Here is a 16922-nt window from a genome sequence, read left to right as displayed (position 1 = left end):
TTCCACTACCATTTTGTATAAAAAGTGATGGTGGAATTCATCATTGTAACGCTGTGTTTTGAATGATGAAGGGACACATCTAGAGCTGATGAAGAAGACAGTGTATCAACTGGAAGCCTGCTATTGGTTGTTCAATCGCTCAGTCATGTCCAACTCTTTGCTGCCCCATGGACTGCAGCACACGAGACTTCCCTCATAGTACTGTACCAGTGCTAAATTTCCTGATTTTGACAATTGTTCTATGGTTATAGAGGACAAAATCCTGGTTCTTGTGAAATATTTAGACAAACGGGCATAATGTTCTAAATTTATTATCAAATGAATCAGCAAGGAAAGAGGCAGAGAGAAAGAAACTATAAAAATGCATATACAGTAAAATTTAAGCAAATAGTAACCATGGGTAAAGGTTACATGATAGTTCCTTGTACTACTGTTTCAACTATTCAGTAAGTTTGAAATTATAGCAAAATTATTTTTAATGAGAGGTAAGTATCTAGATGGGGTGGGAGGGAGGATAAGTACTTTTTAGTTATTAATTATGGTCTCTCAAAGCCAGAGTCTATTGAAATGATTTATCCTATTGATAAGGAAAAAACTCAAGCTATTTATCAGTTGTCTAATTGATTCTAGGGGTGTTTCAGGAAAAGAGAGAGCAATTCCTCAAGGCCATTAAAAGAGAGGGGTAACTGCTCTCCAAGGAGAAAATGATTCCCTCTTCCCCAAGAAGACACATGGCATCTGATGTCTTCGATCACAGTCCAAAAGAGCGCTTTCTCTTCCTCTTCCATCTCATCTCTGTTTCTACAGTGAACTCAGTCCTGTAGTCAAAAACATTAATTTATAGTTAGCCACAAATTACTATAGAAAACCAACAACAAAAAAATTTACAAAATTTCATCTCACCTTTTCTTCTTAGTGTTTATTGAAGCAATCAATTCTCTTCTCGCAGATACAATTATAGGTTCTATAGCAATCAATAGTTTCTATTCTTGTTGAGGTTAAAAATGCACATTCACTTTTCCCAAAACGATGATGCATTATTGTCAAATTACTGTAGGACAGAAAACATACAAGGTCAACTGTTTAATTTTGCAGCTTACAACAACATAAAGCATATTTTTAAATCTATTTTCTAAATATCTGGCCTATGGAAATATTAATGATAAGTTCATCATTAAAGATTTTCAGGACTTCCATAATGGTCCAGTGACTAAGACTCCATACTCCCAATGTAAGGGGCTTAGGTTTGATCCTCGGTCAGGAAACTAGATCCCACATGCCAACAAGCCACCACTAAGAGTTCACATGCAACAATGAAAGATCCTGTATATTTGAAACTAAGAGCTCAGCCAAATAAATAAATAAACTAAAAGATTTTCTATTGCTCTTATCCCATTAAATAGAATAACATCTTCTTGATCACATCTATAACCTCACATGTTTCACACTGGGAATTTTTGATCAGAGAGCAATATTGCTAGTTGGGATCATGACATAGTAACCTGCTTTCTTGTGTTAATTATTTCAATTAAAATGAGATATTTAAAAGTAGAGGAACTGAATTTCTATGATACAGGTAACAAGGTTGCATGTGAATATAATTTAAGAAGAAAAAGTAGAATCAGAATATAGGCAGAGATGAAGTTGTTGAATGGATGTTTTATATCTTTTCTTTCCCTCTCTCACAGTTAGCTATGGGGCTGTTACCCCCAGAGCTAATAGTTACTAATTAAAATATTAAAATTTCACTGGAAAAATATCTGAAACAAGATCTGTATTTCAGCAAAGTAGTAGATTAGGGGAGAAATATCTTTCTGTTGAAAATAGTTTAAAATGCTGAAAAAAATTTTTTAAAACCTCTTGAGTAAGTTCATGGACTGGCAAGAGGCAGATTCATGCTCAGGCTATGAGGGTTAAGCAAAGATGGAAACCCAGAAGGGTAAGTGAAGCACTGAAACCAGTCTTTCCCTTAGATGTAGCAGACTAAAGAATGGATTCTGCCCAAGATGAAAATTCTATTGGGTTGGTCAAAAATGTTCATAACATCTTACAGGATACCCCAAATCAACTTTTTGGCCAACTCAATGCATAGAAAACAAGCTACCAAAAGGGTTGAGACAAAAGTGTTATATTTCCAATATAAACTACCTTAGGACTGTCTTGAACCTTGAATTTAAGCAGAAGAGAAAAGGAATAATCCCACCTAACAATCCAAAATCACAAACCACACCTCATGCAATTTGCATTTGCTACATTACCTAGGAATACTTAAATATGCTATAGGTAAAAAGAGAAACAACTAAGGAAGATAAATGAAACTAAATAGCTGTGAAGCACAAGCAGAAAATACCAGATGTGTTAAGTAAGTTAGTAACCTATGTGATTTGTTAGATATAGTAAACAGAGGGCTTCGCTTAGCAGTAAAGAATCCACCTGCTGATGAAAATACAGGTTCCATCACTGGGTTCGGAAGATCCCTTGGAGAAAGAAAGGGCAACCCACTCCTGTACTCTGACCTGGAAAATTCCATAGACAGAGGAATCTGGTGGGCTACAGTCCAAGGGTTGGGCACAACTGAGCAACTGAGCCCAAAGACAAAGAGTAAGTAGAACCCATGAGTGCTGAACATAGGAAAGGAAGGAAGAATCAAGCAGACAGAAACTATCATGCATAAAATAAACATGATGAACGTAGACACTCTCCATTCAGTCTTACGTTTGTCACCCATGGGTGGCACTCATTCTGGCCCCCTGCCTGAGGAACTCCAGTAGAATCCATAGCTGCCCCTCAGGTTAATTGCAAAGCTGCAGCTCTAACCAGGCATGCTTGCCCCTGTATCAACCCAGTAGAAAAAAGGTATGTGCTGGCCACAAGAACCTTCTGTCTGTTGACCCCCTTACTCAAAATCTCAAGTTTGGTCCTTCCACCATTATCAGGGAAGTGTGATACCACAGAGCTAGATCAGATGATGAGTGTATAACTTAGGATCCAGGCCATCTTGTCACACACTTGCCCCTTCTCCTAACTGTGACAACCTATCCCATTCCACCCAAGTGTGATAGGCTACCCCATTTCTTTCCCCTTGCATAGCACTATGTGTTTAACATGGATTTGATTAATTATGCAATGTGAGCATCTTATTTTGGCCCTGAAAGTGTTCACCTGAAACTGTACTCACAGACTACGATTACATTAAGGTTGTTTCCTGAATGACATCTCTTGTAGGTTTGCAGCCCAGAATCACACTACTTGCAGAGCCTAAATTTAGAATTAAAAACTGCTCAGATTCACAATGCCCCCAAGACAGGCAACAAAGGCAAATTTTTCCCTTGAGGAAGCCACCTTCATCTCAATCCTCGAATAATTTCCAGAGGCTTAAAAAAAAAAAAATCACTAACCACTACAAAGAAAATGACATCATGAACAAAAGACGTGATAGGTTGGACCCATAAAACTTCAAATATTAAAATGATCAGATACCAAGTATAAATTGAGGATGATAAATATCCTTCAAGAAATCAATAAATTCAAGACAGTTTGAAATCATGAGTAACTAGCAAGCAGATTTGAGGATATAAGAGAACTCTTAGAAATAAAAAATGTAACTGTTCAGTTTTTTTTTTAATCATTAAATAGCAGATTATAACTAAATGTAAATGCAAGAGTTCACAAAGTACTGCACTTAATAGAAGGACTATAGAGAGGATGTGGGTGTGTGTATGTGTATACACATGCATGTGTCTATGTTTATATTCACATTTATGTTTATTTATCATTAATATAAACTACTAATACAAAGGCTTCCCGATGGCTCAATGGTAAAGAATCTGCATGCAAAGCAGGAGATGCAGGAGACACGGGTTCAATCCCTGGGTTGGGAAGATCCCCTGGAGAAAGGAATGGCAACCCACTCGAGTGTTCTTGCTTGGGAAATCCCATGGACAGAGGAGCTAGGTGGGCTACAGTCCATGGGGCCACAAAAGTCAGACAGGACTTAGTGACTAAACCATTGCCGCCACCACTAATACAAAGAAGTTTCAACAGAATTTTGAGGAGACTCAAAATACTTATTTGTGGTTGTGGAAGTGATCACTACGGCTAACTCAGAATGGTTCAATCACCTTACCTAATGATTCTGTCTTAGTCTGGGGTCCTCATAACACATGCTTCTGAACATCTGTTTAGCATCGTAATTTTATATTAATAACTCTGTATGATGCTTCTCTTGCTTTCTAACCATACTTCCTGAAACACTTTTTAAATCATTCTCCTTCTTCTTACTAATGACTTCTACCTGAAAATGAGTTGAGCTCCATGAAGATTCTTTTTAGAAACAGTCATTCCAACCCAACATCAATATTAGAGTTTAAATGCATCCTGGAAACTTACAGTCTAGAAGGTATGCCATTGCCTATCCATTTCCACCTGTTTTCCATTTTCCTAAATGATAATCCAATCCAGTAGGAATTTTGACAAGTCTTGGGTTGAAGGAGTCTCTACAAAGGAAACAAAACATATCATGGGGCTACATTACCATCTGTTAAATGAATGAAAATAAGGTCAGGTAAAAGATCCAGCTGTTTCTACTACCAGTGGTCTGCTAATTTCTACATGATCCTCCATCCTTCTTTTCTAAAAGTCTCTCTCTTCCTTCAACCCCTGTATTTCATTTTCCAAATTAATTTCCATCTAATAGTTTATTTCTTTACAAATGGCTGCCAATCTACTAGGTTATTTAAAATGTGGAAAAGTTTAAATCTAAATATCTAACAATAGAAGAGTTGTTAAATAATACGTGACATTTTATGAAACCATTCAAAGTCATGCTCCAGAGAAAACTTAAGGGTTAAGAAACATAATGTTACATATTCCAAGTGAAAGAAGAAATCTTCTAAACAAATTATTAAAATAACAAATGTTTGTGGGGATGTGTGCATTAGAGCCTTCAACTTCATAAAAAAAAAAAAAAAAAATACTTGCTGTAATTCAGTAGTTGGAAGGGGTGGAGGGAAACAGGGCCATATTTGGAAATATTCACTATGCCCCCAAATGTAATATATCAAAGTGACATAGTACATAATGTCTGGTTAAATGACTGAATATATTTCTAAATATAATTTTAATTTTTTAGTGCAACAAACATAAAAAATTATTTTATGACAACATCATAATTCTTTCATGTTATGATTTAAAATATCTGCTAGATTTGCATAGAAATTTTGTTTTGTTTTTCTAGATAATGAGTAGAGATTTCAGACTGATAGTTGCAACCGTTTCTCTGTAAAAACACATTTTGTGTGTGTGGATAGTTTTTATTTGCAATAAATTTCAAAGATAAATGCAATATTATTGTCACTGTATTTTCTCTTTTTACAATTCTTTTTGAGAGATATACATATTGATATAATATATACAAATATTGATCAAGTAAATGCTACCTACATGCGTGCATGCTCAGTTACTTAGTTGTGTCCGACTCTTGAGACTCCAGACTGGAGCCTGCCAGACTCCTCTGTCCATGGGATTATCCTGGCAAGAATACTGGAGTGGGTTGCCATTACCTCCTCCAGAACGTTGCCTACAGATGCAATGAAAATTGCCATAAAGCTAATTTGTAAAACTACTACCACTTTTATGTTTCTCACTATTATCTACATTTTGCAGGTGGGAAAACAGGCCCAGAGCGGTTAAGTAACTTGCCTAGGGTCACCCAGCTAGTAAGCAGCAGAACTGAATTCATTACCAGGCAGTCTGGCTCCTGGATTCCTAACAGTAACTTCTAAACTACACTGCCTTTGGGTTTTCAGTTACCACCTTATAGGAAAAAAATAACTGTTGGCTCCAGGCTGCCATTTACCAAAGGGTTAAGTACTTCATCAAAGGAAAGGCATGCTTTTTTTTCAGAGTCCTAAGTAAAGAAGATGATTGCAAAGACCCAAATTGCATCTTAAAGGGGGTTTCCATTTTGGAAATAATCATGCTTATCTTGATAGATAATATGTATTGAATGCTTATAAAATACCAAGATCATATTCTTATTAGCAGGTAAGTTCTTCTGTTCATTAATTTTTTATCTTTTTTACGGAAAACAAGAAGGTATTTGAGAATAGCATTCACCAAGAGGGGAATATTTACTAGGGATTGTGATGAATGCCACAGTTAGCCCATCATTTTCAACCTCCAAGAAGCAACTGCCACTCCTATCCTCAAGGAAGCTCTCTGTGCTACAGTCTTCATGTTCTTCGGTTCTTACTTTAAAGTAATTAGTTTAATAGAAGGAAAGACCAAAGATATTTCACTAGGAAAATCTGTTTGTTTGATTTTTTTGAGACTTTTAACTTTACAATTTTTGTTCACTTGACAATCATGACTCAAGGAATAACTGAAGGTTCCTCTTTCTAAACTCCCCCATTTTCTCAGTATCTTGGGCCCAAAGGTGAGAGACAGAGGCCTGGAGGATAAAAGTACATATAACAATCCATGATACCAGTTCTTTTGTATCATCTATCTTCAAAAGAGATGAATCGTGACTTTGGCAAGTCTGGTTACATCCCATCCAGTTATTAGCTTCAGCAGTAAAGTAGTAACATTTTACTTCCCAACACCACCAGGAGACTTCCTTGAGTTTGCCTATAATACATAAGGTGAAGCATTAAACGTCTTTTCATCTGGTATTTTGTTAAGCAGAGGAAGATATTTATCATGAAATATCTTAACAGCTATCAATAATGATAATGTGAATTTCATCAGAAGTCTGGAATGCCGAGAGAACTCTGCATTGCCATAGTCTTTGCAGCACTATTCACAATAGTCGAGAAATGGAAACAACCCAAATGTCCATTGATGGATGAAGAAAATGTGATCTAGTCTAAAGGAAATATTAATTTTCCAGCACTGGGCTTCTGAGGTTATGAAAACAGAGATAGAGAACAATTGAGAAGCACATTCTTGATTAACCAAAGGTGACTGCTTTTACAGAATCAACATTGTTTTTATTGCCCTGTATCAAGAAACACACAATTAACAATGTCATGTTTACTTTTTTGTCTATTGCCAAAACTAAATATAGAGTTCATATATGTAAAAAATAAAAGGAATATTACTCAGCCTTAAGAATGAAACCTTGCCATTGGTAACTGCATGGATGAAACTTGAGGATAATTATGCTAAGTGAAATAAGCCAATGACAAAAGGCAAATATTGCATGATTCCACTTGTATGAGATGTAAAAAGTAGTCAAACAGAAAGTAGAAAAGGGGTAGCTGGGGGAGGGGAAAGGGCTGTTGTTTCATGGGTATACAGTTTCAGTTACTCAAGGTGCATAAATTCTAGAGATCTGCTGTACAACATGGTGCCTGTAGCTAATAATGAGCCAAACACTTAAAAACTTGTTAAAAGGGCAGACCTCATGCTAAGTGTTCTTACCACAGAGCAGAAAGGGACATAAGAAAACTTTTGAAGGTGATAGATATGCCTATTACCCTAATTGTGGATGGTTTTATGCATATATACATATGTCCCAACTCATCAAGTTGCATACATTAGTTATATGCAGCTTTTTGCATATTAATAATACCTCAGAAAAGCTGTTTTTATAATAATAAAATTAACTTTATAAATGTTTAGAAATTCTGAAATGCCTTCTAAATAAAATTAAAATTATTCTTTGGAAATTTTTCTTGTCCTCATTGCTTAAAATATACCAAATCAAAATATTATTCATCCCTCAAAGTACATTTATAATTATTTATAGAAGACAAAACTGTCTAACAGTCTAATAAAGAAAACATTTAAATTGTTACAAATGCAATGCAATAATATACAACATTAAAAGACACGTTTGTGAGGAGTATTTAAAACTATGGAAGAGGCTTCCCTGGTGGCTCAGTGGTAAAGAATTTGCCTGGCAATGCAGGAGATCCAGGTTCAAGCCCTAATCTGGGAAGATGCCACATTCCATGGAGCAACTAAGTCCATGTGCCGTGACCATCAAGCCTGCACTCTAGAGCCTGGGAGCCGAAACTATTGAGCCCCTGTGCCCTGTGCCAAAGCCAGTGTGCCTTAGAGCACATTCCACACCAAGAAAAGGCACCGAAATGAGAGGTCTACATACTGCAACCAGAGAGTAGCCCCGACTCGTCACAACTAGTGAAAAGCCCGTGCAGCAACAAAAACCCAGCACAGCCAAAAGTAAATAATTTAAAAAAAAAAAAAAAGGCTATGGAAAAAATGGCCTCAGAAGGGGAAAAAAACAAGATGTGAACCTTTCTACAGCATGAAATCTAAATTTGTTATAGGTAGTAAAAAAATAAAACAAAAGAAACAAAAATGAAACATTATTAATTCTTCAGTGATAGAAACAGTACATTTCTACTAACTACCATACCTAGATGATATCAATTATGCAAAATCTCTTTGTATAATAAACACTAAGCAAAATATTTAGAAGTTGATTTATCAGGCCAATTCATTCCATCATTATGCATAACAGAGTTTATTATTGTATGAGATTTAATATTCTTATTTCTTAGATGTTTTGAATAGTATCATCACACAATGTTACACAAACATCAACACTCTGGCAAGTCTTGTAGATGTATTAGAATGAATACGCATGTGCGTGCTCAGTCACTTCGATCTTGTCTGACTCTTTGTGATCCTATGGACTGTAGCCTGCCAAGATGCTCAGTCCGTGGGATTCTCTAGGCAAGAATACTGGAGTGGGTTGTCATGCCCTCCTCCAAGGAATCTTGCCTGCACAGGGATTGAACCCACGTCTCCTGCGTCACCTGCATTGCAGGCAGGTTCTTTACCGCTGAGCTGCCAGGGAAGCCCCCTGGAGGGAGTACATATTGATCATAAAATAGATCAAATATCTGAAGTTAATGCAGAATGGAAGCAAAAACACACAGTTATCTTTACAACAGCATACAAATAAAATGACTAGCATTTATTTTAGCCTAAACATATTTTTTTAATGTATTTTTACTGATAGTCTCCATATTTCATGTCAGCAACAAAACTAAAGCGTCTACTTCGCCTGCAGGTCCAGAGCAATCCAAATTTTCAGGGGCCCTGATATAACACTATTTTACCTTCTGGGAGCAAAAGAAGGCAAGAACTGCAATTGAGTTTGGGAAGTATAAGACTATTCATCCAAACATGATTCCTGGCGTCTCAATCCTGTATTTGAGATAAGCAAACTCAAATAACCATGCTACATCTAAGAGGCACAAATTAAAAGTTGTCTAGCAGACCTGGGTCCCTAACACATAACATAAGCCTGCATTAAGCCTCAAAACTTTTGGAGGAGGAATAAGTAATGGAAAATTGTGCAATCTTCAATTCAAAATTTCCTCCATACCTGTATTTGGCAAAGACTCTGAAGACTTATTTTCGTGATAGCACCCCTTCTTTTCTGTAAAGACTAAGTCCGATTCTTTTATTTGCTGAAGAGTTTCATTTAGTCTATCACATTCTGAAGTCTTCTTTGTCAAAAGCTGCTTCTTTAAGTAGTTGTCGTTTTGCATAACATCATACTTCTGACTGAGGTTCCGTAAAGTTTCCTCCTGTTGATGTTTTTCTTGAATATACTGGAAAACTAAAATTAACAGCATAGATATAATTTTTAAAGTACTCATAAAGTTTCACTATTGAAATTAGGACAGGAGAAAAGAAATCTCACTTTGACAACCAACCTATTTCACTCCTTTAATTATTAATTTTACATTTAGAAAGTAAGACCTCTACAACGTGACCATATAAACTGAAACACCAGATTTCTCATTATGGGCCACCTAAGTGTAGAATAAATAAATCATGATTTCTAAATAAAATTATGATGGCGCCATCTAAGCATTCAGTTCAATTTCTTTGTAAATTAGCATGTCGTCTACAAATAGGCACCAAAGGAAAAACTGACCAACACTTAGCAATACATCTTCTGAGTATGAAAAGCTACACTAAATAGCATGAAGAAATTATACCAATATCATTGGAATAGACAGAATATCCACAAGAAAAAAGAGAGGAAGACCCAAATACATAGTTTTATCTGAGTGTAAGATATTAGTACTTTTCCCTAAAGATGTCAAGGAACTCAAATGAAAGCTAAAGGCTACATTCAAGATCATCTAACATCCATGCATAGACTCACTCATTTTACTAAATCATTTCCTTATTATAGATTTTTTAAAAATTAAGAGAAAGTCGTAATTCATTTTCAAACAGTTGTTTCTCAAAAAATTTGTATCTGAGATTCAAAGCGATGTTAATTTAGAAGGCAGAATATTACAATCAGTTCAGTACAGTTCAGTTCAGTCGCTCAGTCATGTCTAACTCTTTGCGATAGTTTCCACTTAACCTTGGTTTTGCTTTCTGCAGTTTGAGTTACCCCGTCAACCACAACCTGAAAATATTAAATGGAAAATTCTAGAAATAAGTAATTCATAAGTTTTAAATTGCATGCAGTTCATAGTGTGAAGGAAACTCGAGCCATCCCTCTTGTGTTCCCCAGAAAGGGGAATCATTCCTTTGTCGAGTGTATCCCACTCTCCTCAGTCACTTGGTAGCCTTCATCAGATGGCTGTCTGGGTATGCAGTGCTTGCATTCAACCCTTATTTCACTTAATAATGGTCTGAAATCACAAGAGTAGTGATGCTCACAATTCAGATATTCTCTTACTGTGCTTAAATTATAAATTAAACTTTATCGTAGGTGTGTATGAACAGAAAAAAACCATAACATGTACAGGGTTCAGTGCTATCTGTGATTTCAGGCACCACTGGGGGTCTGAGATGGTATCCCCTATGGAAAAGGGGTTCTTCTGTGCTAAGTCCTATATCAGAAAGAATGTTAACATGCCTTATATAGAACGAGACAGCTCATTACAGCTTCAGAGATACAGGAATAGATAAACAAAATGAAAATCACACTGTGATTATATCTGGGGAAAAAATCACTAAGAAAGAACTCCCTGGAACATTCTCTGATTATCGCCATGGAACAATTGATAGAGCATGGTTGGTACCTACACAATGAGTGGTTATCGCTATTACTCAGACTTGGGTGTATTTCAGTTACTTACTCTTTATACCCAGCACGGTGATTGTCATCAAGAGAAGTAAGCAGAGGATCCCAAGAGTCACTGCAATGCCATGCCAGGGCACTGAAGACTCTTTAAATAAAGAAGGAAGAAAGTGATCATTGGGGACAAAGCTCAGCCCACTACTCATCTTAACCTGGACCCCATTTGAAACATAGAAACAATCTTCTCTAAAAATTTTCAGGAACTACCCTGGTGATCCAGTGGTTTAGAATCTGTCTTGCAATGCAGTCGATACCAGTTCAATCCCTGGTCCAGGAAGATTCCACATGCTGCCGGGCAACTAAGCCCATGCTCCACAACTATGGAGCCTGTGTGCTACAACTACTGAAGCCCTCGTGCCCTAGAACCTCTGTGTGTATGTCTGTGTGTGTGTGTGTGTGTGTGTGTGTGTGTGTGTGTGTGTGTCAGTAGTCTGCCTCTTTGCAACCCCATGGACTGTAGCCCACCAGGCTCTTCCGTCCATGGGATTTCTCAGGCAAGAGTTCTGGAGTGGGTTGCCATTTCCTGGTCCAGGGGATTGTCCCAACTCAGGGATCAAACCCCAGTCTCCTGCATTGGCAGGAGGATTCTTTACCACTGTGCCACCTGGGAAGCCCCTGTGCTCTTCAGCAAAAGAAGCTTCCTCAATGAAAAGCCAGTGCATGGCAACAAAGAGTAGCCCCCGCTCACTGCAACTAGAGAAAGTCCAAAAGCAGCAACCCAAGACCCAGCACAGGCAAAAATAGATACATAACATTTTCAAAAATGTTTTACAGAAATCCATGATACAAACTGTTTTTAATTTGCCATCTAGTAATTATAGTTTTAAAGTCTCAGGTTTTTTTTTTTTTTTTTTTTTTTAGTTACATGCACCCATTGCAGAAATTCTACACCACAAGAAGAGTATTGGAGGATTTTTAAAATGCCTCCATTAGAAAAGCACAGAAGCACAGACAGGTGTGTGTGTGTGTGTGTGTGTGTGTGTGTGTATCCCTTAGAAAAGCAGACAGGTGTGTGTGTGTTGGTGGGGGGGGGGGGTGTTCAATCATATCTGACTCTTTGTAACCCTATGGACTGTAGCCTTCGAGGCTCCTCTGTCCACGAAAGTACAGGGGACAATAAACACAATACTCATTTGTGGGGATCCACAATGACAGGCATATTTATGTGATCACAACTAATCATGAAGAAGAAGGAAAAAGTAGGCAATATTCATGAGAAATTGGAAGCCAAGAGTGAGTATTCTGAAGCTGCAAATGTTACTGGGCCCCATCTCTTAAAGAACTTCCTAGAAATCAATTTTTCTCCATTTATCTTCAAACTCTTTTTCCTCTAGCAATGCTCTATTTATTCTCCTACTTTCAAGATCCTCTCTCTCTATATATACATATATATATATATATCCAAAATTTGTATCTCTGGTGGACACTATATTAAATCAGTAAAAGTCATTTTCAGTTGAGTTCGTGACACTGTTTGAAGGTACAAAGAGAGAATGGAAAAGCTAGAATGCCCTTTGGATTTGAATATTTTCATTTCTTCATTGCCATTAAGGTTTGGTAAATATTTAAGACACCAAAAATACCTTTTGTCTGAATAAAAACACTGCTTCTAATGCATATTTCTCATGTCTTCACATTCTGTAAGACATTTCTCTAGGAACCACAATGTTTTCTTGAGACTCTAGTCTGTCTCTTACTCTGGAAGCCCTCACAAGGGACTTCCCTGGCCATCCAGTGGTTAGGACTCTGTAGTTCCAATGCAGGGGGTGCAGATTTGATTAGTTGGGGAGCTAAAAAAGAGTCCTTGTGAATTTCTCTTGACCAAATTTGAATGAAAACACTCTATTACCTTCTCAAATTTAAAAGAATGCATTAATTTCTACATTCTCACAATTTTTTTAAAAGATCATTAAAGACCATTATGGTTTCTTATTATCAATTGAACACCTAGAATATGGATAGAACTTTTTATTTCTAACGTCAGAAGTCTGACAGTCCATAAGAGGGCTTCCCCTGGTGGCCCAGTGGTAAAGAATCCGCCGGCAGTGCAGGAGCCACAGGAGATACAGGTTCAATCCCTGGTTTGGGAAGATCCCCTGGAGGAGAAAATGGCAACCCACTCTGGTATTCTTCCCTGGGAAATGCCGTGGACAGAGGAGCCTGGTGGGCTACAGTCCATGGGGTCACAGAGAGTTGGACAGGACTGAAGTGACTTAGCAAGCACACAAGAGTCAGGTGAATCTAGATGTTTCAAACATGTACCTTTTTCCTCAGTCTTGTCAGGTCTTTGAGTACCATCAGGTCTTAATCTGTTTTGTGACTCTGGAGGTGATTGAAGAAATCTCAGGGTGGAATAACTCACTTCTTGATCACTCATCTCTAGAGTAAACAAATATATGTTTTGCATTAAAACTTTCAACTGAATGATTTCATTCCAAAGAAAAATTAAAATGTCTGTTTGTAAAAATATACTAGGATTAAGAAGATTATGCATGTGTGCGTGCATGTGGATGTGTGCTCAGTAATTCCTTCAAGGGCCTAAAGTATGTAGACTGAGCCTGATTTATATAAGAAATGAGAAACTTTCAATATTTTTGCTAAAGTCATTTATACTCCTAGTAACTATAGCCATATTATTAGAAAATATGGGAAGAATTTTTTTTAATTTACTGATAGATTAAATAGGCTGGGTCCTATTCCATTTAGCTCAAAATGTTCAACACACATATACAAGTGTTAGGCAAAGTGATACCATCACAAATTACTGAGATACTTTTAAAACTATTAATTCAAAAACCAAAAATTATATTTTTTGAGATTTTGAAAAACATAAATATCTTGGCTTAAAAAGTATATGTAATACATATACATATATATTATATATTCAGATCTACATTATTGATAGTAAAAGTTTCTTAGAAGGATTGGAATATCAGTTTGTGATAATTATTTCTTGACCTGAGTAGATAAATATACTGTGTTGTTCTTTTCAACTATAACATGACTCTACCAAAGTATATCCCATATACCATCTGCAAAAGAAATTATTGAGGGTTAACACTGCACATTGGTTAACATTTCAGATTCCAGTGCCTCGTGGGAGAAGTGCCAAATAAAAATCTCTTACATTAGACCCCAGATACTTGTATTTTCAATCCCAAATGATTCTGTGCATATTAAACTTAAAGAAATAATCTTCTACCTGCCAGAGAAGCCTACGTGAAAATAAAATTTGTTAACAGGCAGTCTTTAGTTAATACCCATAAACGACTCTATCAATTGATATCAATATAAAAAGAAATTTTAAACTGTAGATATTTATGATGTACTTTGTTTTTATATTAATCAGTGTGAAAAGATGCTAATAAACAGTAAAAATGGAGAAAAAATAGCACATGTAACTATATTCTTTAATTCTTTTCTTTAGTATCTAAACTTGATTACTCACATTTTCCCACTTTCCTAAGGAAAAAGGTTTATTTCTACTACAGAACACTTCAAGATTGATAAGACAATATTAGAATCATTAGACCTAAAGAAAAAGTTATTGACCCCCCAAATCCCTCTTTATTTTGATAACACAAAGCAAAAAATCGTAACCAATTTTTTAAAAAGAAAATAATTTTCCATAAATGCTGAACTACAGTTTTCATCTCCATAGAGTGAATGCAGTTCTAACCCAATCAATTTTTTTAAAACATGCTTTCCTATCCCTCTTATATTCATGCCAACTCATTTATAATAAACTATCATATTCCGAGAATCTTTTTTCTCTAGTATCTTTTTTTTTAAATAAGTAGGACTAATAGATACTCAGCTACAAAGATCTGAGACAATAAAAAGCGAACGTTACCTGTGTCTGTGCCGTTCAGTGATGCAGATGGAAAAAACTGACCAGAACAGGGTGAGAGAAGTTGGCCTTTACAATCCCCAATTCCTCGGGTGCATGAGAGGCTGTAAGATGGAGGCAGACATGAATTGTCTTTGAATCATGCTCTAACTCAAAATTTTCTGCCCCTCCTCTTGACCAAAGTGATGAAAGGAAATTGTATGACAAAAGCTGATGTTGATGAGAAAGGAAAATGGTCTTGAATATATCTTCTTCCATTTCAACTAACCAACCACTTCGGTGCTATGTAAAATAACATTCAAAATCTACATTGAAGGACAGAAAAAACGAACATAGCTTTGGTGGAAACAAAAAGTAAATCTTTTAACAAAAACTTGCATCCTTAGAAACTACTAGCAAAAGCAACTGATTAAAATGTATGTGCATAAATATAGATACATGTACCCAAGAAATATTATGACTAAATAAATAACTTGTCTCTTAGGAACTTTCTCTTACAGATTGCTATTTAAAAATAAAAGATTTCAGCATTGAAACATATACACTGCTACAGGTAAAGTAGATAGCCAGTGAGAGTTTGATGTATAACTCAGGGAACCCAAAGCTGGTGCTCTGTGACAGCCTGGGGGGGATGGGTTAGGGAGGGATTCGGAGAGGAATTCAGGGGAGAGGCATCACAAGTAGGCCTATGTCTGATTCATGTTGATGTATGGCGGAGGCCGTACAGCACAGTACTGTAAAGTAATTATCCTCCAATTAAAATAAATATTTTTTAAAAAAAAACAGTAAAAGATTTCTTTTTCCATTTATGTTTATTGCAGATAAACATATTTTAGAAAGTATTTTAAAACATAATTCCACTATAAAATTCTGGTGTGTATGCTTCTAGTTTTTACCTGTGTGTTTTGTTTGCTACCAGAGTTGGTGTCATTCCACACACAGTACTTTTGATCCCTTGTTTTCTACACCGTCTCCTCACTTAAAAATATTCATCTAAAGTGTGATCTTAAAAACAGTTGTATAGTTATTATCCATATAGATTATACCCTAATTTATTCAGGAAATCCTGTATTGCTAGACATTTATGTTGTTTTCAACTTCTTGTGAATATAAAAAATGTCTGGCCTGTACTTTTGAATATTTTCTTAGGAAAACATTTTAAACAAAATATGGGGTCAAGGGGTATGTAAATTAAAGAGCTTTGATACATATTACCAAATGCCCCACAGAAAAGTTATTTCTGTTTATACAACACTAATTGTATAAAAATGATAACATTTGATACTCTTAAAAGATACTGATGAACTATTCTCCTATTTGAGTTTCATCTATGAATCTTACTTCATGAAGGCATATGATCTTTCAGCAAAAAGAAATCAGTTTCTGTAAGTCTGTTTCTATGAGTCAGATCTTCCCAGAATACTCCCAAATCTCTCAGTGAAGTTCACTTTCATTTGATGCAGATGCTGTCAGTCTTCAGGTGTACAGTTCTATGAAATCAATTTACATTGCTCTCCAAATCAGTTGATAATGGTGAATAGGGAGTGTGGGGAAAGAGGAGTGACATGGAAAACATAAGGTGAAATTGATTAGGCAAAGACAAACCCAGCCCTTCTTCACCAAGCTCTAGCCACATTCCTTGCTTACCCTTCGATTTTCGCCACAACCAAACCATCACTCTTTCTTTAGAAGGCATCCTCATTCTTCTCCTCCCAGGTCTTCCCCAGACTACTTGATAAACACAGTCAACTGAATGTTCTGACCGCTGGTCCTCAGCTGGCTCTCTCCTGTTCTCTGATGCAACCCTTAATCTTGGAATCACCACTGAGTCTGCCATTTATCATCGTGGGCAAGTGGTCAACAGAATTACCTCCCAGAAACTAATCCGATCACACAAGCAAAATTTCATGGGTAGAGTCTGGACACTTCAGGAATATTTAGTGCTAGGCATTTTCTTCTCTCTTTACCCTCACCCCGCATTGG

General features: G+C 36.4%; 1 protein-coding gene across 1 annotated transcript; it reads right to left on the bottom strand.

Moving 5' to 3' along the window:
* Nucleotides 1-912: 912 nt before the first annotated feature.
* On the bottom strand, nucleotides 913-13466 carry LOC128048401 (killer cell lectin-like receptor 2). The gene is made up of 6 exons (XM_052640783.1): nucleotides 13352-13466; nucleotides 11088-11177; nucleotides 9365-9601; nucleotides 6488-6630; nucleotides 4390-4496; nucleotides 913-1051 (listed from the first exon to the last, which is right to left on the bottom strand). Exons 1-6 carry the CDS (start codon nucleotides 13464-13466, stop codon nucleotides 913-915), a joined length of 831 nt encoding a protein of 276 aa, XP_052496743.1.
* Between the last annotated feature and the right edge of the window lie 3456 nt (nucleotides 13467-16922).

Source organism: Budorcas taxicolor, chromosome 5 (genome assembly GCF_023091745.1).
Source record: "Budorcas taxicolor isolate Tak-1 chromosome 5, Takin1.1, whole genome shotgun sequence".
Lineage (NCBI taxonomy): Eukaryota > Metazoa > Chordata > Mammalia > Artiodactyla > Bovidae > Budorcas > Budorcas taxicolor.
The sequence above is the reverse complement of the archived record's forward strand: the minus strand, read 5'-3'. Positions and strand labels throughout refer to the sequence as shown.